Here is a 20,965-nt window from a genome sequence, read left to right as displayed (position 1 = left end):
TAGCGTCGGAGTAGCCACATAGCAACCAACGCATAATAACATTGTATTCGTGTTAGTATACTACTAATGAATAATATAAGTGTTCGTGTTTATTTGTTTACGCTTTATTGTGCATGCAGGGTAAAATCTCATTGTCATCCTGTTTCATGACGTTGGTAGAGTGTCATGTGTATGTCAAAGGGGTGGATCACAAGTTTCCATCGCTGGTTTCGTTTTTAATTTGGCTGATGCCAGGGGTGTCAGAAGCATTTTGAATGTGGGGGGGGGGGGGGGCACACTGACATAAAATTAATATTTTATGTTAAATGTGAGGGAGTCCAAACGAATATTTATGAAATGTGAGGGGACACGATATAATGGCGGCGACGCCCACGGCTGAAGCTAAAAAAAAAAAAAAAAAACATAATACGGAAATACAAATCTGTTACCGCAAAGCTAACACACTGCAGATAGTAATTCATGCATAATTTGCATAACAAGATCTGATCGCTTTTAAAGAAGAGCCACCTTGGCTTGTGCGTGTTTGTATATGGAACAGGAAGTATTTCTAAACGATACAGATGGTCTAGGGTAAACGGATAGAAGATGGATGGTTGGACATTTGGTACTATATGTCTGTATTAAACTAAATGTCGTTTTACATATATACTACTAATGTATGTATCTAGTTAAGAATCTATGGTGAAATATGCAAATTAAGACAACAAAGTGTCCTTTACTGTCACATACTTACAGTTAGCGTAACTGGCCTATCAACATTGCTCAGTGTTTCGGTATGACGGGAGATCTAGGGTATAGCTATTCTGTTTGGTGTAAGCTCCAGATAAGCCAGACCATAGTAAGCATTTGGAAGATGTATTTGACTTCCTATTTATCCTATATTTACACCTCAGCTATCAGAAATTAAATAATTAAATCTGAAAAATGTGCCAAAATGAAAAATGTGCCCATTTACAAAAACACTGAAAAAAACATTTTCCTCCAAATATGGTAGAAAGCACTTTATTGCAACCACACATTTTGATTTCTATCATCAGTTTAATTTAGCACACACATATACAGCTCAATAACACGCCATTCATGCCACGCCAGAAACAGGGAGCAGCGATGACCAGCATCTCATGACTGATTGAGGTTCTTTCAAACGCAATATAAAACATTCATCAGCCTCATCGCGCAGCAACTCCGAAAGCACATGATGCTGTGCCTCTAGTGATGCAGATTTTTCATGACATAAGTATTTCAGAGATAAAACACTGGCATTTGAGAAAATGGCATGTTGGTTTAAAATAATGGAGGGAGGATATCAATTTCCTCGCCCCAAATTTTTTCCTCATATCACAAGTGTATGAAAATAATAATCACAGGTCATATTTATGTTTGGTTTTCAGAAATCTGTTTTTAAGAATGTCATTACCCCATTTTCAAACACACAACTAATCTCATTTTCCTACAAGTAAAATAACTGTGCTTTTCACTGGTTTAAAATTTCACTAGATGCATTTACAATCTGCTCTTTCCTTTTAACTCTGTAATTGGTATACACCCAATCACGCACAACTTAATTTCACAAAACAAAGCAAGAAGAAAAGGTCTTTAAATTCAAGATCAAGAATTCTGAGGTGAATGAAGTTATGGCACAAAATACGTAAAAATGAAGAATGTTTGGAAAACAAAATTTGTTTGCAAATACATACTTTATGTGAGTAAATGTGACAGGAATGGAGCTATAGACAGAAGTCTGTAACAGAATCAAGTACACAAACTCCTCTCTCTCCTGTTCCCAAGATAGGAGGCAACCTGCCAGAGAGAGAGAGAGAGAGAGAGAGAGAGAGAGAGAGAGAGAGAGAGAAACATCAGAACATTTACAGGGGACTCACATTACTCACATCAGTGAGACACATTTACAGTGGAGGTGGAATCTGCTTTAAAGGCTGGTCCACTGCCAGCTTCAAATTTTCACTAATAATGCCTGAGGTTAAATTATGGACTGAGAACATTACCTGGCCCTCTGCCCACAGATAACTGTCATCTTATGCTACCGTTTCAGCCTCATAATGAGCAAAAAATGGGCTCTATTACTTGCAGTGACAGTAAAAATAATCTGATATTGATTCACTTAAATTTAGAAATGGCTTGTGTTCCCTAGCTGAGAATTTAGTCAATCGAATGTATACTGTTCATTTAATCTAAGAAGACCGCTTGTGAAACGTGCGCATGTGTGCAAGGTACCTTTAGAAGACCCATGTGAACAGGGAGAGAATAGAATTCCACACACGGTGCTCTAGAGGTGCACAGCCACATCACCAATGAGCTTTTTGGTAACTAACATATAGTCCACCAACCACTAACAGTGCAAGTACTACTGGATGTGCTTCTTATACAATTCCTAAAGAGAATGCGGAAGTAGTTTTATTTCTTCAGCATGAATCTGAAATCCTGCTCGTATTACCCGTATCACAATCATATTTGGCACAAGCAAGATGACATCCAGCATTTAGAGAGCAATACTTACCAAGAACAAAGAAGCACTGCTGTGGGGTAGGATCACTCAAGGCCAAGCAGCTCCACATCAAAGATGAGAGTGGCATTGGGCGGAATGATTCCTGGGTGGCCCTTATTTCCATAGGCATAGTCAGGGGAACAAGTCAGTTTAGCCCTCTGGCCTACACTCATCTGGAAGGACAAAGTGGAGGGGAAGTTAGAGTTTACGCATCCAAAATCACATTAGAACCAGCAAAATCCTGCTGTCGTGTATCGTGTCAGTTAAACTCAAAACAAGAAGCGTTGCTAACTCAGTCTTACAGCCACAATGCATACAGCGTTGTGATGTTAGTACCAACCGCTGGCAATCGATGAACTAGGACTGCTCAAAGCAGATGCAGGGAATTTTTGTTTTCAACACCATAGGTTTGGTCAAAAATCTGTTACAGCCCAGACCTTGTGCAATTCCTAAAATAACTGTACCTGCCCTACTCCCTCTTCCCAACCACGGATAACTTCATGTTTCCCAATCTTGAACTTGAAGGGTTTGTCTCTATCCCGGGATGAGTCAAATTTGCGTCCATCAGTAAGAGAACCTGTGATATGGAAATGGACATTGAGAAAGATTTTAAATCTGTAATTTTTCTGTTGTATGAAATCGCTAAAGCAAATCATGCTCCTGCTAACTGTGTTTTCAAACTGGGGCAATCTAGGTGTGTTCACAAACAGTACAGTGTCAAACAGGTCACACACAAAACTGTCATGTCAGATTTTACCTGCATCTTTATTCATAGAAACACAGCTGGCCAAAGACCCAATGAAACTAAGACATTTTAGTCATTTTAGTCATTGTAATAACTGAATATCTGACACATCGATGCAAAATATGAAAAACACCACCGACAGCAACAGAAAACGCCTCCATCTTGTAACAAAAAACTATTGGGAAAGAAAGTAGTCGATGAATTGTCATCTTGTCATGGGAGCTATCTGATTGCATTTTAAAGCCGATTTTAAGTTGTACATCTGATTATCATGCCTACATTATATGACGGAGAAACGGGATGTCTTAATCATATATTATATACATCTCGTGCCGTAAAGTTTTTATTCGACTACCATTCGATTTTTTTAAGATACACTGCTGCATACAAAAAATAGCACGTTAGAAATCAATAAAATTTTAAGTTATAAAAAAAGCTACTCGCATTGTAATACATGACAGGTCTGTGTCTCCTGCGCCGTACCGAGGTTCGCCGTAAAAATGATAATGCATATGTAGCAGTCTGCAGTGCAAGAACGCTTACCCAAGGGAAACGCAGTAATTTTCATAATTTGGTACTTTAAAAGTGCCAACAGGCATTAATTAAGCAAGTATAGAAAATGCATGGATAGATGGATGAAGGATGGACGGACGGAAGGATGGATAGATGGATGGATGGACGGACAGATGGACGTTCAAGCACAAAAAGCAAAAAGTTAATACTAATTATATGCAAAGAAGCCACCGCTTAATATTTAAAAATTACATCGATGCTGCCAACTTTGAGATGGCTTTCCAGAATAAAATTTTCACTAGGCTATTTAGCAACCAAACACGCCGAGGGCAGTATATTAAACTAAAGTGAAATGAAAGTCAAACAGGATAATGTGATGTTCCATTTGGCCAGTGACAGGTATCCGTCCGCTTTCAATTATTCTTCATTGCCGCTATAGCGTCGGAGTAGCCATGTGGCCCAGAACAAATGCAACGCTTGTGCTCTGTGACCCACGTCCAAACATTAATTGATTCCAACTGACCAGTTAGAAAACCAACTCAATACTAAGAATAATCAGATAGCTGCGCAGCCTTCATTTGAAATATTTCCCTTGTATATTGTGTTTCCTAACACAATATAGTACAGGTTAACAGAATGGTCATTCAAAAGGGAGCATTGTAATATAATGCTGTCGAGATCCTAATGTGAAGTTTTGATAGCAGATCTGTCAAAATGTGTTTCCATACACGCGGATGCAAACCTAGAAAACCACCGGGCATCGTCCCTCTAAAAAATTCCAGGCTTTCCACCGATGTTATGAAAACACGGGTGCGGAACCATTAGAAACACATCTCAGTAAGGCCCCGATTAACTTGATTTGAAGCAATACTGCAAGCATTAAGACTGTAAACCAAACTTACCGACATAATGCACCACGCACGTCTGCCCCTTTTTTGGAAAAGTCCTTCCTGGAAAAAAAAATGCGCAATCAACGCCAAGACCGTACAAGAAAACCTGTTAAAAATAACAGGCGTTCTAAAATGCAAACATAAAATTTCAATATTCGTCTAAGCTTGAAAAGCATAAAGGGGAGACGTAAAATCACTTTACCGTCGCCGGGAGTTATTGTCTCGATTTCGACGCCCATATCGTTTCCGAATCTAGCCTTCCGACAGCACACACGTCCTGCAACGTAGCACTGAAATGCAGCTGCTTCCAGCTCTCTTTGCAGAGACTCCCACGTGATCGGCCGCGGTTCTTCCGCGACCCTGGTGCGTGAGGCGTAGCGAAGGTTCATCGGAAAAGTATTGATTTTAAACCGATGTAAAAATCCTGGGATATATGGTGTCCAACGAGTACTAACATAACCAAAGATCTAAAAGCAGTCGATATTAGAAAAAGGGAGATGCGTTATATAAAACAGAAATTCTGTTAAAGCTTCCTTTTATCTAAAGTTAACAGACTGCAGAAATCGTCCGTAGCCATTAGATGGCACTATCCTCCCTTGTTTTTGGACTGCATAGCGATGTTACCGTTAGGCAAGTACAGATTCCATATACTGTATTGTATTCTGAAACTGCGTCCTTTATTTACCGCTAAGTTCACGATAAGAAACCAACAACACTATTTTAATTGAAAATTTATTGCTGAAGTTACATAAAAAATTATTACTCAAAATGTCATCATTAGTATGTCTATGCGTCTTTAAAATGTTCATTGTTTTCTTTGTAAAAAAAAAAAAGTTACATGTAACAACATCCACCCATTTATGTCACATCACAGGGTTAAAGGGATCTCAGGCAGCAAAGCGCAAAGCAGAGGGACCATCTGCATAGGATGCTGATTCCACACATGGGCTATCATACACTACGAACAACCAACTGACCAAACTGCGTGACCTTTAGGAACCCAGAATACTCATAGGATCCGTGTACACACAGGATTCAACTTCAGTCTTTGAGGTGTGAGGCAATAATGCTAAACTTATTTAAATTTTTAAATCCTGGTTTAATTGCGGTTCTGCTGGAAGAAGGATACCCTGAGCAGCAGGCTGCTTTCAGGTTTAAAGACAACAGTACATAAATATAAGGTGAAGCAGGAGACACCGGAAACGACCAGAAACCAGCCAGGTAAAGGGCAGAAGCAACTTTCTAATGCCAGAGATGACCGTCAACTTATCTGGCTGTTTTTCATGAATTGACCTCAAGTAACCTTCAAAAGGAACGGGAAACATTAAGTGCAGGTCTGAGATGCACTGCTAGGACAGTTTGTATCAGGCTCCTAGAAGCAGGACTGAGGTCCCATAGAGCAAGGAAGAAGCCCTTCATTAATGAGAAACAGGGAAGAACCAGACTGCAGTTTGCAGAAAAATATTGAGAACCACTTTTTATAAGAGATGTGGCTGTATAAGCACAATTACGGCCATTGTTTTAAATTCAGGTGTGACCCTCAACAATGGGTAACAAATAACTCCGTAATTTTTGTTGAATAAAGTTGTGGACTCACACATAAATTGAAAAATGACTGAAACAAAAAATTGTACTGTGATATCTTTTTCCGTGACTGTATATGGGAAATACCATACGAAATCATTCATTATGTTATATTATACAAATGATATTTACTATGTAATACACAGAGAGAGACATACATGTTGTCTAAGGCACGTCACATCCATTTGGCTTACAGAGGTCTGCTTTTGGAAAAACCCAGCAAAAAGGCTTCTAGTTGGGGCTTGATTTGGACGGGTTTGGGGTGGCCTCAGTGCTGATTCCATCAAGGTTTGCATTCCCCTTTCTGTTGGGGAAGATGGTGCACACAAGCATAGAACATCAGTACAGACTGGTATGGTAAAACATAGAGATCATACCTCCCAGTCAGATCCAGACCAGTTCATGCAATAAATCTTTTAAAATCCATGACCCTACAAAGATATTAGAAAATACTACTCTCGTACTTTCTATCTTGCAAAACAACTACATGCTTAAGAATGTGTAACACTGATCTTTGATGTAAAATATTTGAGCAGGTAAGTTGATTCAGTTCATTCATCCATGCTCCTACTATACAGGCGATGGCTGCTATAACTAACTAACATGCTTTCGTTCAGTATTTGCAGGTTACGTCTTTGTAAAAGTGGACTCACACGGCTTCTTCCAGCTCCCTCTGGATCTGCTGGCGCCTCTCCTCATTGATGGGGTAGAAGTAAAAGAGCAGCATCCCAACCAGCAAAAGCACAATGGGGACCGGAGCAAACAGCACCCGCAACGTGGAGATCACGCTGTCATTGTGCTTGCAGGCACCTGGCTCGTACCCGACAAAACTTTGCAAACAGCAAAGTAGGAGTCGTGTTAAAAAAAGAACATGCAAACAGGAGTGCAGCACAGCAGTTCCATTTGGTTCATCACTACAGTATCAAGCTTGGCTTTACTAATAACCTTCTTAATTTCCTGATGACTTGATTTCTCATATCACAAACGTCAGTGAACCACACTTGGGCTTCAGGTTGTCTGTTTTCATCAGCTGTTTTATACAAATTGAACAAAGCCTCGATTGGTTACCAACTTGTGTCTTGTGTTGTATTGCGAATGAAACATTTACATGCCAATACCCACAGGGCTTTTCAGCCATAAGGGATGGATAGGTGTTAAGTTCTTCAGTAATATGTGAATTTCAGGTCGTTTCTGCACCCCCGATAATTAACTGTTGCACTATAAATTCACCATTGTGTTGGTGATTCTAGATGGCATCTGAAATGATGCAAAACTTGAGATGGATTTTTACTATAATATAAAAGTACTTTGACTGTTAATACTTTGGCTGCATAGTGAAAACCATGTTATATAAAGTATAGTAAACAATGTACGACTAATTTGTTGCACTATACTGTAGGATATCACCCTAATAATAATAATAATAATAATAATAATAATAACACAAAAGGTGGAGTTACTGTGTAGAACAACTGTAGCCTAAGATGCTGATCTGAGATGCCTTGAGGTTTTTCCAAGTTCTACTCGAAACTTAATTGGAGTAATTATTATGCTGAATTAACATTGATGGGCTTGTGCCTCAGTGTTCATACTCAAAACAACTAAGGAAATGTGACTGACGTAAATGAAAAGCAAAATTTCAACTCACTATAAAGCCAGGGTGGAAATCCCAACTGACACGCCCCCTCCAAATTTATTGAAGAACACGAAGCAGGAATAGAACATGGGCTCCAGGTCCTTGCAGGTTGGGTGCTTCACTTTGAAGTCATCAACCACATCTGGTAGCATTGACCTGAAAGACAGAGACGCTCTAAATCAGAAGGGTTCTTGAATTAGATGCCTGGACGCTGGGTCTGCAATCCTTAAGTTGAAATGAGTCAGTGCTTTAAAAAAAGCAGCACACGTCCATTACATCATCACGGTGAGGCAGACATCTCTTACATAAATGCCTAAACATCAGACCTAGCCCTTAATAACAGCAGTCCTACGGGTTTCCCAGCTATCCATAACTACCACATAAATGATCCACTACACTAATGCATGGAGCTTAGACAGAACCAGAGCACCCAGATTTTGGGCCCTACATAACCTAGATTCAAAAACTAAAAGGAATAGGCTGTGCTGCAGAGTTTTTGTAAGATATGCAAACTTAGTATGAAGATAAAACTGTATATAGCTTAAAACTTCCCATACAGTCTTGAAAATGCACAAGTTGTAGCTGCATTGTTTCAAGTTCCTCTTTAAGTAACATCTAGATTTCCACACATTACATGTTTGTAAAATACTAAGTATAAAGGGGAGCTGGTGTAGGTTCCTCTATGCCTGCAATGGACATGACACTACCATTTTAAAAAATATATTTTAGAATGGTTTTTTTCTTTAATCCCAGCACCGCCTTTGTCCAGGAAAACATGTTTGGATCCCCTTGCATAGGTTATGATGTTGTTTCTCTTGTATGTGTTCTGCAATAAGGAAAGTACTTCGTAATGATTATTAATATGTAATTTCTTTTGAACATGACTCAAACAAGGTTGCACACCACTTTGTCCACCAACACTTTTTTTCTCTGTTTATGACATTGCTCTCAAAACAGAAGGTGAATATTTATGAACAAATCTGATAAATTATTTGGTAAATGGCTCTAACATCAGAAGCCTGACAACCCTGAAATAAAACAAATATGCAAAGCACTAAATTACAATATTCTTAACTATTTATTAAAACTAAATGAACTGAGTAGCAATGATTCCTCGCCTTTCCCCTCCATCAGCTTCCTATGAGATGCTGACTGAATGGTTTGATTTTTGCTCTGAATTCTGGGATTTTGTGTCACAGACAAAGCTAGTGCTGTTCACAACCAGGAAGAAATACTATTAGTTTCTATTAAAAACCATTAATATATCCAATGGGGCTATGCCTGCAGACACAAGCACCACTAGAGATTTTCAGCCTCATGAAAGCACATTATATTGGGTCTCCAACCTAGACTAGTCCAATTATGTTACAAATTTTAGGGCCCTTGTCACTCAGGGGCCCTTGCAATTACCTTATTCCCCTCCCCCATATATGGTACCCTTGTCTGTGGATATTAATTAAAACAGAATGGCGGGATCTTGCACAAGTAGTTCATATATCGTAGTTCATATATTTCTTTTCATTTGTAATTCAATTTTTAATTCACTGATGTTACAAGATTTATACATGTAAGACAATATGAATGGTTGGCCCAATATCAAGGGCATGTTGACCTGCTACATTAAATGCACTGTATCTGAGTAGCAGAAAATGGTAACACTTGCTAATCTGAAAAAAAAACAACAACTAAAAACCTGAACCTGCAGACCATAATTTTGTAACTGAAACAATGTTTCTAAAATTTTAAACGCATATCAGACTCCTTTCAATCCAACTCATTCTTTCAGCTTAATTACTTCAAGTATTTGTGCTATTTCAATCCATAACAGGGGTGGTTTGGGGATGAAGTGTTTAGCACTGTTGCCTCACACTTCTGGGACCAGGCTTCAAGATTCCACCATGGTGTCTTGCATGTTCTCTCTGTGTTGTCATGGTATGGTAAAACGGAGTTACCAAATTGCCCTTAGATGAGAATGGTGTGTGAGTGTACTCTACAATGGGTTGGCACCCATCCTGGGTTGTACCCATAGATTCTGGAACCCCGTGGCCCTGCTAACAAAATAAATAGGTAAACCATAATCTGAATAAGTGACTGTGAATGTAAATATCAGCTGTGGGGAAATCCCCAGGTCATTTTTGTGTAGCCCAGACAGGAGGAGTGTCTCAGTGACAGTGAACGCTGAAGAGGAAGAACTCACCAGGGAAGCAAGTATAATGCTGCAAGACTGGATCCAGCTAGGATGGACATGAGGATGTAGGTTGGGAGGTGGGTCTTCACAGAGGCAATGATGATCAGAGTTGGGATGTATATCTACAGAATAAGTCCAGGCTTAAGCTTGAAATGGTGAAAGCATGAAACAAGCAAATATCTTGTGTAATAGAATAACTCTGTAAAGATCTCATGCAATAGAAAAGACTAACTGACCGACAGTCCAATAAAGATAGTGGTCTTCTTGCCAAGTCTCAGAAGCAGCATCTGCCACACTGGAATAGACAGTGTAGAGGCACTCTGCATACAAAAGAACAGTGGAAACAGGCTACAATCAAACAGTAGAACTATCTGAACCTAAATACGGACGCTCCTCTACTAAGCATGAGATACGTCCTGAACGGCCATTGGTAACTTGTGAAATACATGGTGTGCGTACACAGACTGCATGTATGTGGACATTCCTATTTATTGGAGGAATTGCCTAATTAAGCTACACCTATTACTGACAGAGGTGTATCATTAAGCACACTGTCACACAATGCCTCCAAGAAGTAGGAAATTCCAAGGAATTTCCACTTGGCACCATCCTAAGACGCCATTTTTCCAGCAAGTCAGTTTACCACATTTCTGCCCTGCTAGTTCTGGTCAACCATAAAAGTTAAGTGATTAATAAGTGGTAATATCTGGGAGCAAGTTCACTTGCAAAGCGGCAGCCACAAAAGCTCCCAGAAAGGGGCCTAATCAGCCAATATCAATACTCAACCTGAATGGCACATCTAATGGAAAGGATATTACAGCAACAAAGGGGTGACCAACTTCATATTAACACTGTTGATTTTGGAATAAGACGTTTGAAAAGCTGGTATACAGTTGCCCATATAGTGTATGAATAGTGCATGAATATCTGAAACAAACCATTCCCTGCCACTCAATCCACTTTCACAGTAAAGATGGACCAACAGGTCTTACACAACTAATTCTGGGAATATTAGTACTATTAGCTGCTGATCCCATGGGTCATGACCTTTGATTTCTTCATGCTGTATCTTGCTGAAGTTTCATCTTTTAACTTTTATTTTATGATCTTCATATCCTCTTTCTCTTCTTCCACAAATTTCTTTCGCTTCTTTCATTATATGTTCTGTATAAAAGTTTAAATGTAGTATAGCAATAGCATGTATGCTTCTATATCTCTTTCACTGATCTGAAACCAATCAGTTCCTTAATAAGTTGAATCTTAGCTTCATATTTCATAGTAATGTCACTCAATCATTTTTGGTAAGCAATTCATATATTCCACTCTTGTTACTGAAGGCTCTGAATACTCTCAATTATTTTTGATAAATTTGCAGTAATGTATTTTCTAAGGAGAGAAAGCTACCATAGGCCAGCGTTATAAGTGTCTGACAATTTTCTGCCTTACATTGCACCTTCCGTGAAGTACCAGGAATGAGTGAAGGTAAGGCCACTTAATTTTCATATCATGTTCTACACACAACAAGCTCTGTATTTTACCACATCCCTCAATGACGTGCCATTAGGTGTAGGTGGATATGCTAAGCAAGTTCACAGAAATAAGCTTTTTATAACTGTCATAGTACAATAACTTCTGGGAAGTCAAACTGAGAGATAGGAGTTGAGTAATTTTCAAGAGCTTTTAAATTATCCATTAACTTTGATTATTTGAAGAGACTCTGCCATTAAGCTACCTCCACCATGCAACATAAAGCAGAGTACTGGTCCTATAAGTAAAAGCAATGTTCCAGCAGCAGGTCTAAAGCATAGTACACATGAAGAAGGGTGACCACAATGCAGTTTTGGCTGTGGTTGGAGAGAACTCACCAGCAGGATGAGGGCAAGGTGCTGGAAATAAGCCCCCAGACCAGCCACATGGGTATTGAACAAAGCAAAATTCCCCTGAGCCATCTGTAAAAGGGGAGCAGTATTAAAGGCAGGCAGAGGAAGATTATAGGATTATGCTGTTATCATGTTGATCATTATGTTACTCATCATTAGCATGTCATGCTCATCACCATACCATCCGTTAACATAAACCACTGACTACACCTGGAAACCAACTTGACTCTTACTACAATTCCCCACCTTTTTTAATACCTCCTTCTGTATTAACTCTCAGAATTTAACAGAGGCTCTACTTTCACACCTGATTCCTCAGTATGAACTTACCTGAAAAGCCAGGGACGAAAAAAGGAACCCGAAAACGAGCCAGGTGTAGGGGGTGTGATTCACCACCATTTTCAAGCAGGTCAAGTATGGCATACGAAGTCGGTCCAGGGTGCTGAGAGGAGCTGCAGCAACAGAATTCAGATTTCATGCTGAATTGCAATATTAAACTTCGACTGCGCTAGAACTGAAGGTCACGCGACTTGGCGTGAGGTAAGAGAAATATTGAAGAAAAACAAATAAGCAGCAATAAAAATAGAAATAAACAAAACCGTTATACCTTTATAAGGTAATATAAGTTGGCCAAGGAAAAACATGACCGTCTTATCATCCATCCATCCATCCATCCATCCATTTTCCAAACCGCTTATCCTACTGGGTCACGGGACCATCTTATCAATACTTAGTAAAATAGAAGTTATAGGCTATCCAAAGAATAAACATTAAATCAGGCCAGTCAAACCACCTATCAGCTTGTACCATAATTCTCACTACCTGTTAAAACACCTGGATATTGACTGAAATGCCAAGTTCTCAGAAGTGTAGGCGAGCAGTACCGCTTGTCAGGTCTCCCCAGCCCCATCATCAGGCCCTCCCAAATCAGCCCACATTTCTAATGCTCCACCAGCACATCTGAGCAAGGCAACAAGTGACTGACTAGCAGAATCAGATGCACTCCTTTCAATTCAAACAGGTCTACCCTCCTACATCACTCTAATCCTGTGAAAGCCGAGTCGCCTGTTGGGAAACCCAGCGTGGAACTGCACCTCGTAAGCAAACGTGCCTCATTTACCCCCAAAGGCACAAAGCAGCCCCTCATGCCCTTTCCCTATCACCCCCCCCCCCCCCCAAACTTACCAAGCTGCTCTTTGACACCAAGGAATAGCACCATGCAGCACAGGAGGTACAGCATCCCCATGATTACAGCGGCAATCACATAGGCCCTCCTCTGAATGTCACAGGGGCAAGAATAAAACAGAATGGAACTTGGTATGTAATTCAAAGTCAAATTTAAAATTCAAATCCAAAAACAACCCAATGCAAATAGTTTACACTTAGCTGCTATAGTGTCATTTTGAAACTGTTTAAGACTAGAAAAAAAGTACAACTGGTGAGAACTACAGGTCTTATCATATAAAAATCATCGATCAGCAGCATGCAACACATTCAGACTTGAAGCCATCTGGTCACTGGCCTAGTCACCCATAAATATAACCTTTTTGGGAGTCCCAACATCCTGTGAAGCAACAACTCCCCCCCCCATCCCAGCCCCAGCAAATTAGGCATTAAAATCATCAATGATCTTTACAGCAAATTCAAAATATTGCACCAACCAATTTAACATCTTGATACAGTCATAACTGAACGACCGACTGCATTTGTATATTGTTTATAAAGAAAAAGATGCCATGCATTACTTACAATTAGTCTTAAGCTATTTGTGTTAGCATCTGTCATTTGTTTGGTACAACATTTAGCCATACAAAACAGAAAATCGTTTGGTCTCATATCAGATAACATTTATGTGTCGCTTTGCTTCTTTGTGTGGATTTGTTGGAAACCTTCACTCAGACCGAGACGGTGGTCCCTCACTATTTCCTGTAGAGTATCACTGATGCCTGAAGATACGTTGTGCTGTGAAGTCTCACTGTAGTTCAGCTGGCTGCAAGCGTGGGCCTTCTTGGCGTGATAAACCCCCACAATTTGACCCTGAATGCCTGCTCCAGCTAACGTGGACAACACTTCTACACCCATTCCTGTTGTATAAAAGAAAATACTCTTTTGGAACAGGAAGGTGACGGTCAATAAATATAAGCTGAATTCAATAAACACAGACTTTCAGGTATATTGCAGAAATGCAGGCAAATGCAGAATCTTTCACAGCTCTGTTCCTCTGGCTTCGTGAACAGGAGCTGGCCCACCTTCCCCCGATAAGGTAATGTAAATGGGAGGAAGCTCTGTTGACAGGGCCCAGCAAGCATAGGACTGTCTCCTGATAACAAGGCAAACAGCGCATAATTACAGCTTTATGTTTGCATTTCTCCGTTTTAGCAAAAAACGTCGAGGGATGATACAATGAACTAAACAAAAAAAACTGACAGGTAGGTCCTGAAAAAGTAGGGGCTGCATAAAGATAGAACACAATTAAAGGAACGTAAGCAAAAAATTAAAAACTCTCAGGGGTCCAAACCACCTATCAGCTTGTACCATAATTCTCACATTGCACAGCTGTGGATTAATGCTCTTATTGTATGGAGGTGTCCCAAAAAGTAACAGTGAAATGAAAAGAAAGCAAAAGATGCTTTATACTGTATCCTGTGGCTGAGTCTCGGTCTTTCTGGTTCCCTCCTAGGAACATGTTGAGGGATGAGTAAGGGACATGGTAACACTGTGAAGATAGGAATACAACACAATTGACTGACACTGTAAAACAAACAAAATGTATACACATAATAATATACCATTTGTAAATTAGGATGCAAAAGAATGTGGTAACCATTGGAATACAACCAGTCCTTGATTAGTGACCGAGTTCCATTCCAATGACCAGGTCATTAAGCAAAATGATCGCTAAGTGAAAATTATGGTAGCCTAGGTGTGACCATGATTGTGCTTATGACTCCAGCCTTCCATACTTGATTTTGTTTTATTCTTTATAAATTGCACATTTTTAACCTTTTGTACAATCTAATTCAAAGACCTCTCTCACTCCAATATGTGTGGTTGGAGGCCATACAAAATTTGTGCATGGGTTGGAATATTTTTTTATTTCCACCATGTTTGTGAATGGTCGCTAACCAAGGTAATCGCTAAAGAAGGAGTGGTTGTATCGCTAAAACAGTCTTTTTCAGCTTTACGAAGGATCTCTATCGAGTCAGTAACTGATAAATGGTGCTAAGTGTCTTCTACATAGGGACATGCGGAAAACAGAAGACGATGGACGGTGATTGCCTCACACTCATGAAGGTATCGAAGAGGCAGCACATGGTGAAGTACCAGGTGAAGCTGAATGTTGGAGACATGGTTTTCTGAGGTGTGTACCAGAGCATAACGTAGGAGACAATCCCAAGGGGTGTGGAGAACACTATCCTGGAAGCAACCACAATAAAACCAAATGAAAACTATGGCACATCCATACAGAAGCTCTGCTCTAAGATAAAGCTAAATTCTGGGTTTTTAGCTGTATACACAATAAGCTACTAGGTCTTTAAGATATATAAATTCAGTCACTGAAACATAAGCACATGAATTTACAAACAAAAGGAGGCCATTAGGCCCATCAAGCTTGTTTGGGGAGAACTTAACTAATAACTAATAGCTTAAATCAGAGCATATCTAGTTCTGATTTAAAGGAAACTTCTGTTTCCTCAAGACTTTGTGTGAATACAAAGATAGAATCTCCACTATCAGTCGCATTGTTTCTCTCATTCTCTCACTCTGAGTGAGGCTAACACTTTCATCAAAGGTATAAGAATGCTGGACATTCCATGTTTTGTTCTTCCTAAATCTTCCCAACCCAAGTAAATCTCTAATCTTTAAAACCTCAGCAAAAATAAATCAAATCTTTTCATGTATTTTCTTATATCTCTACACACACTAAGAAAAAAAGGTGACAAGCAAAGGTACAAATATTTCCCCTTTTCCTCTGAGTGCAACGTGTTAAACGCATGACTCTCTCATAATCAAGCCATATCATAAAAAATTGAGAACACAAGGGAAATTGAGTCACATGTTTTTACAAATGCTGTAGGTCAACTGCCGTGTTATGTGCAAAACTATTAACACATTTAACCAAACATCATATGTTAGGCAGCTGATATCTTCAAACAAAAATAAAACAACAAATTCATCCACCTACGATTTTTGTTTTCATCTGCATATGGACATATAAGCATCACATAATGTAATACTGGTGAGACTAATTGTGAGACGAATTGTTTAGTCTTATCCTCCACATTCCCTGCTATGTTATCACATCATGATATGATTCCGTCCATGACTTGGATACAGGGAAACTTATCATAGATCTCCCACCTCCAAGCTGGAAAAAAACATACACAGACTGTCCCAACTTACATTCTATGGAATTGACTTAAAAATATATGTAAATGTTTTCAAAAATTAATTTCTGATGGCCCGGCAGGACACCCAGCAGTGCTGTATGACAGCTGCCATGGGAAATACTATACTGTACTGCAGCATAACCAAGCCAGCTTCATACGAATCTTCCAGTCTAATTCTCACACCTAAAAGTCAATGTGATGATCCTATTCTAACATACGTCCATTTCGATGCAGAAGTTGTCTGTCAGAACAGAACCCAGTCATAAGTTGAGGACAGTGTATATTGCATTTTGAAAACTAAAATTAAAGAGTAAACCATTGTTGTGTTACCACTGCATAAGGGAAGTTTACGTGCTTCCAGAAACTACAATTGTAGGTTCTGTAAATGCTGAACAAATTTAGCATGCAGAAGTTCTGGAAGATTTAACAAATTGCCTGAATTAGGTTCCACAGGGATGCTCTGATATCACAATGGTCATAGAGAGGCTGGCCGCATGTTGGGTGGGGTAGACACATTTCCACAAGTCCAAGACCAGATTCAAGCCACGTGTCATACTGCATAAATGTCATAAAATGCTGTGTTAAGAACATAGACAACTGTATTTGCATGAAACATCCATCCATCCATTTTCCAAAGTGCTTATCCTACTGGGTCACGGGGGGTCCAGAGCCTATCCCAGAAGCAACGGGCACGAGGCAGGGAACAACCCAGGATGGGGGGCCAGCCCATCGCAGGGCACATTCACACACCATTCACGCACACATGCACTCCTATGGGCAATTTAGCAACTCCAATTAGCCTCAGCATGTTTTTGGACTGTGGGGGGAAACCAGAGTACCCGGAGGAAACCCCACGACGACATGGGGAGAACATGCAAACTCCACACCACCAGAGGTGTGAGGCAACAGTGCTAACCACTGCACCACCATGCCGGCCCTTGCATGAAACATGCCAGACACAAAAATAATCTTTATTAAACAATGCACATGGATAAGAAGCAGCATTGGAAATTTGCTTTACCAATGCAATGAACTTGTGCTATGTAGGAAGCTATGCTGGACCATTAAATGATTTGCATTTGACGTGTTAGAATGACAAACCCTGTCTAAAGCCTTGTTTTTTGCATGCACTTCCTTACATTTTTGTGCATAGGATCATCATGTTTAAAAGAGGCACCTCAATATTCAACTCTGGGCAAATGCCACTGAGTTAAACAGGACAACAAGCATTTCAATGTTCCATGCATGCTTACTTGAGTGATAATTATCAATTTCCTAGTTCTTTTACAGCTGGAGCCAGGCTAAATGCAGAATTAAGCTGCAGTCACTAAGTTCTGTCTGATGATTGGACTGATTTTTTAAAATCCATTGAATTAGTCTAACTCCACCCAGGAACCTACAAAACAATCTGACCCAGCTCCATGGAATCATGGTTTGTTGAAAATTTGTTCCAGCAAAAAGCAACCGAGGATTATATGAAAGTGATATCTTATACATAAAATATACACAATTATTTATGTTTATTTTATATCAGTGCATGTTTCTATCAAATGTGGATGGAAGGAGAAGGAGAGGATGAAAAAAATGGAAGAAACGGTGGGTCATTTACCAGGGAATAAGTTTTCCAATACGGGTCTTTCGACTTTTGCTAACAACGTATCCCACCAGGGGGTCAGAAATGGCATCCCAGGCTCGACCAAGGAAAAGGATGAGAGAGGTGGGGAACGCACCCATCTGGAGATGAGACCCAAAATATCTGAATATGAAAAGCATGTGGTGTCCATTTTTTAGCTTTACCCAACAACATGAATGGCAATAAAATTGTTGTTTTTTTTATATGTGGTAATAAATAAACATTCATCCATCTTTACAGTTAGATATCCTCATATCATAGGACAATGCAAACCCCATTTTAGACAAGATCTGTTGCAGTCCTCTGCTATCACGCTCCAACAGGCTGATTGCCATAGATTTGAAGAACAAGTTTCACAAAGTGGCACAAAACCATCACTTCCTTCTCTTTTTACTCATATTGAAATCTTACTGAGGACATCAAGTTACTATTATGTTTTTTTAACATTCAAAAGCACTATTTCACTCATGGAGACCCTGCAAAAGGAAAACCATGACAGATGAGTGAAAGGAGCAATAGAGGTTGCAAAAATTATAGTAACAGGTAAACATTGCAAATTCTGTAAGTTGTACCATGTGGAGAATGTATGTTGTGGGTAGTACAGTGTGCATAGATACACTTCGTGTCAGAAAATGTGTCAGACGCAAACATCACACCAATTCTGTGAAGCTCACAAGTGCATCAGCTTACAAGACATATGAAGTTGCTGTGGCACTGAGGAATAATGCTCACCTGAACGACATCCAGCAGAAAAATTTGCAAAAAGAAACCCTTAGCGTTGTTTGTCATCTGATATGGGGCACCTCCAATCGCATAACATAGCTTCCTGGACAGAGGTAATCCTGACGGCTTCTGCAATTAATCAAGGCAAACTTCCTAATTTTTTTTTACTAAGACCTGTACTGTGCACAAAGTACAGGAGCTCAGGAATGGATGCATGCATTATTTGACGGACACCATACTGCCCTGGATCTCCAAGTTGGTAAGTCTGAACATGAAACACTGTAAGACCCTCCCAGGGGTCAGCTGTTATTCAAATAAACTCGAATTCTTCTAGGATTGCAAAATAGGAATGAGAGTAAATGGGGCGTCACATTACAATCTGTATATAGGGATTCGAGCCCTCAACCGTGGAGGTGCGCGGTTGAGCTAACCTGCTTTTTCACTTTCACCTGAATAACTAGCGGTTATAGTCCAAGGCGGTGCACTATAATGAGTAACATTTTTTGTCAACTGCAAATTTTAAAGTACCTTGCTGACAACTGTTTTGTTAAACGCAGAGACAAGCACATACAAGGCAGCTATTTCATATTTTATAAGATAATATTACTTCTGTTCCTTTTTCGTATCTTTTACAAATCTACCCGGTATCTTACATAAAGTTTTTTAATCTTACGGGAGATGCATTGTAATCCTTGCCGTCGGCGATGCACTTTTGCGACTCTTCTGCTGTTATTGCAGCTGAAGTATCCAACGAGCTCCGAGCCATGTCCTCTTGATTACTGAACAACGTTTAGCGACTAAAAGCAAACTGCATAGTGTGAGGCGTGCCTCCAAAATGTAGGCGTACCCCTAGCCTTCGTTGTTGCCAATAGTTGTGGGGCTGAGCGCCACTTATACTTTACGTTTTAGTTATAGGCATCTTTGCACGGCATTATAAACAAATAGCGCAGGCAAGCATACGCTTGTAGGCTTAGAATTTATAATTAGAATTTAGTGATCAGTGGTCATTGTTGACACGCCACAGCACACAGTGCACAACGAAATGTGTCCTCTGCATTTAACCCATATGTGACATCGTGACACAGCAGGGGGCAGCTAATTCAGCGCCCGGGGGGCAGAGCTGATTGGATAATATAATTCTATGACAGTTGTGAATTAAACTCACTGGACTTCTCCGCGGAAAGCATATTCATGTAAAAAAAATCGCGTTACATTGTGCAGTTTAGTTTATAGAACCCCCTTTACAAGAAAGTTGCATCAGACTGCTTTGTATACACATCTTTAAATACACACCACCATATTGTACAGAAGACAGGAGAGAAGGGGAACAAAACGTCTAATTAGATATGGGGGTTTTCTCAATATGCGTAATTGACATAATTGGCCGAACTTGTGTTTTACGTCATCTTCCATTGCCGAAGACCAGTTCCAATTCTCCAGGACAGAAGTACAGAGGACGGTAGAAATCCTCTGATGTCGTCTTGCCCCATTCCACTTATCAAGGATACATCAGATACATCCTTACCAAGCGAGACCAATCCCATGAATCATTGTGTCCCAAGTTTGTTCTTGGAGGGCAAGTTAGCAAGACTAATTTTTCCAAGACCACAAGTATGGTCTTTGCATTCTTTGTATTGATAAACACCCATGGAAAAAAAATTCTGAGGGTCAACGGTCAACTGACTTCCTACCCCTCAGGGCATACAAACCATACAAGTGCAATTAGCTGTTTAGTTCCAGTCTACTGTTATCTGTTCCAGTTCTCCATTGCTCTTCCTAACTAAGGATGTAAGGAAACACTGCAGTGAGGCTCAGTATAGTGGAACTAAGGTACCAGATGCCAGCGGAAAGCAGAGGATTGGAAAGGCCAGGAAATTAATAAAGTGGCAATAAAGCTTTGCAAACAGTACCTGGGCCACAACACATAGCATGAACAACATTAGCATTGTATACTAGGCCAAAGAAATGGGTCTACGTCAATATTTTAAGACTAAAACCATGGAGGTATCAGGATCTTGAAACCTGTACTAAACTTGAGTAAACTGGAGCTAGTGCATGGATCTACAAGTTGGCTTATTCTCATTTTCTGAGCCTAATTATTGACTTGTATATTTTATATTATGTGTTAAGTTAGGATAATCATCACGTTATATAGCAGACCAAGGAACTGCATGTAAAATGTGATTATGTATGAAATCCGTCCTTAACTATCACACTTTCGTCATTCAGCACAACAGTTTCATGTTATACCACAACGCCACCTATTCTGCAGAATGGCA

At 39.8% G+C, this 20,965-nt stretch overlaps 2 protein-coding genes across 2 annotated transcripts; both read right to left on the bottom strand.

The window, feature by feature from the left end:
- Positions 1-986: 986 nt before the first annotated feature.
- LOC125744496 (peptidyl-prolyl cis-trans isomerase FKBP1A-like) lies at positions 987-4,943 on the bottom strand. The gene is made up of 5 exons (XM_049016367.1): positions 4,854-4,943; positions 4,664-4,711; positions 2,968-3,080; positions 2,516-2,676; positions 987-1,800 (listed from the first exon to the last, which is right to left on the bottom strand). Exons 1-4 carry the CDS (start codon positions 4,888-4,890, stop codon positions 2,548-2,550), a joined length of 327 nt encoding a protein of 108 aa, XP_048872324.1. The 5' UTR covers positions 4,891-4,943; the 3' UTR covers positions 987-1,800; positions 2,516-2,547.
- A 426-nt stretch (positions 4,944-5,369) lies between these two features.
- On the bottom strand, positions 5,370-19,514 carry LOC125744492 (sodium-dependent lysophosphatidylcholine symporter 1). Its single transcript, XM_049016351.1, has 14 exons — positions 19,360-19,514; positions 18,696-18,815; positions 17,940-18,064; positions 15,224-15,356; positions 14,577-14,655; positions 13,860-14,023; positions 13,125-13,215; positions 12,270-12,391; positions 11,925-12,008; positions 10,296-10,379; positions 10,069-10,181; positions 7,884-8,027; positions 6,889-7,065; positions 5,370-6,539 (listed from the first exon to the last, which is right to left on the bottom strand). Exons 1-14 carry the CDS (start codon positions 19,450-19,452, stop codon positions 6,467-6,469), a joined length of 1,602 nt encoding a protein of 533 aa, XP_048872308.1. The 5' UTR covers positions 19,453-19,514; the 3' UTR covers positions 5,370-6,466.
- Between the last annotated feature and the right edge of the window lie 1,451 nt (positions 19,515-20,965).

Source organism: Brienomyrus brachyistius, chromosome 6 (assembly GCF_023856365.1).
Source record: "Brienomyrus brachyistius isolate T26 chromosome 6, BBRACH_0.4, whole genome shotgun sequence".
NCBI classification, from domain to species: Eukaryota; Metazoa; Chordata; class Actinopteri; order Osteoglossiformes; family Mormyridae; genus Brienomyrus; species Brienomyrus brachyistius.
Note: the sequence above shows the minus strand (reverse complement) of the source record. Positions and strands in the feature narration are given on the sequence as shown.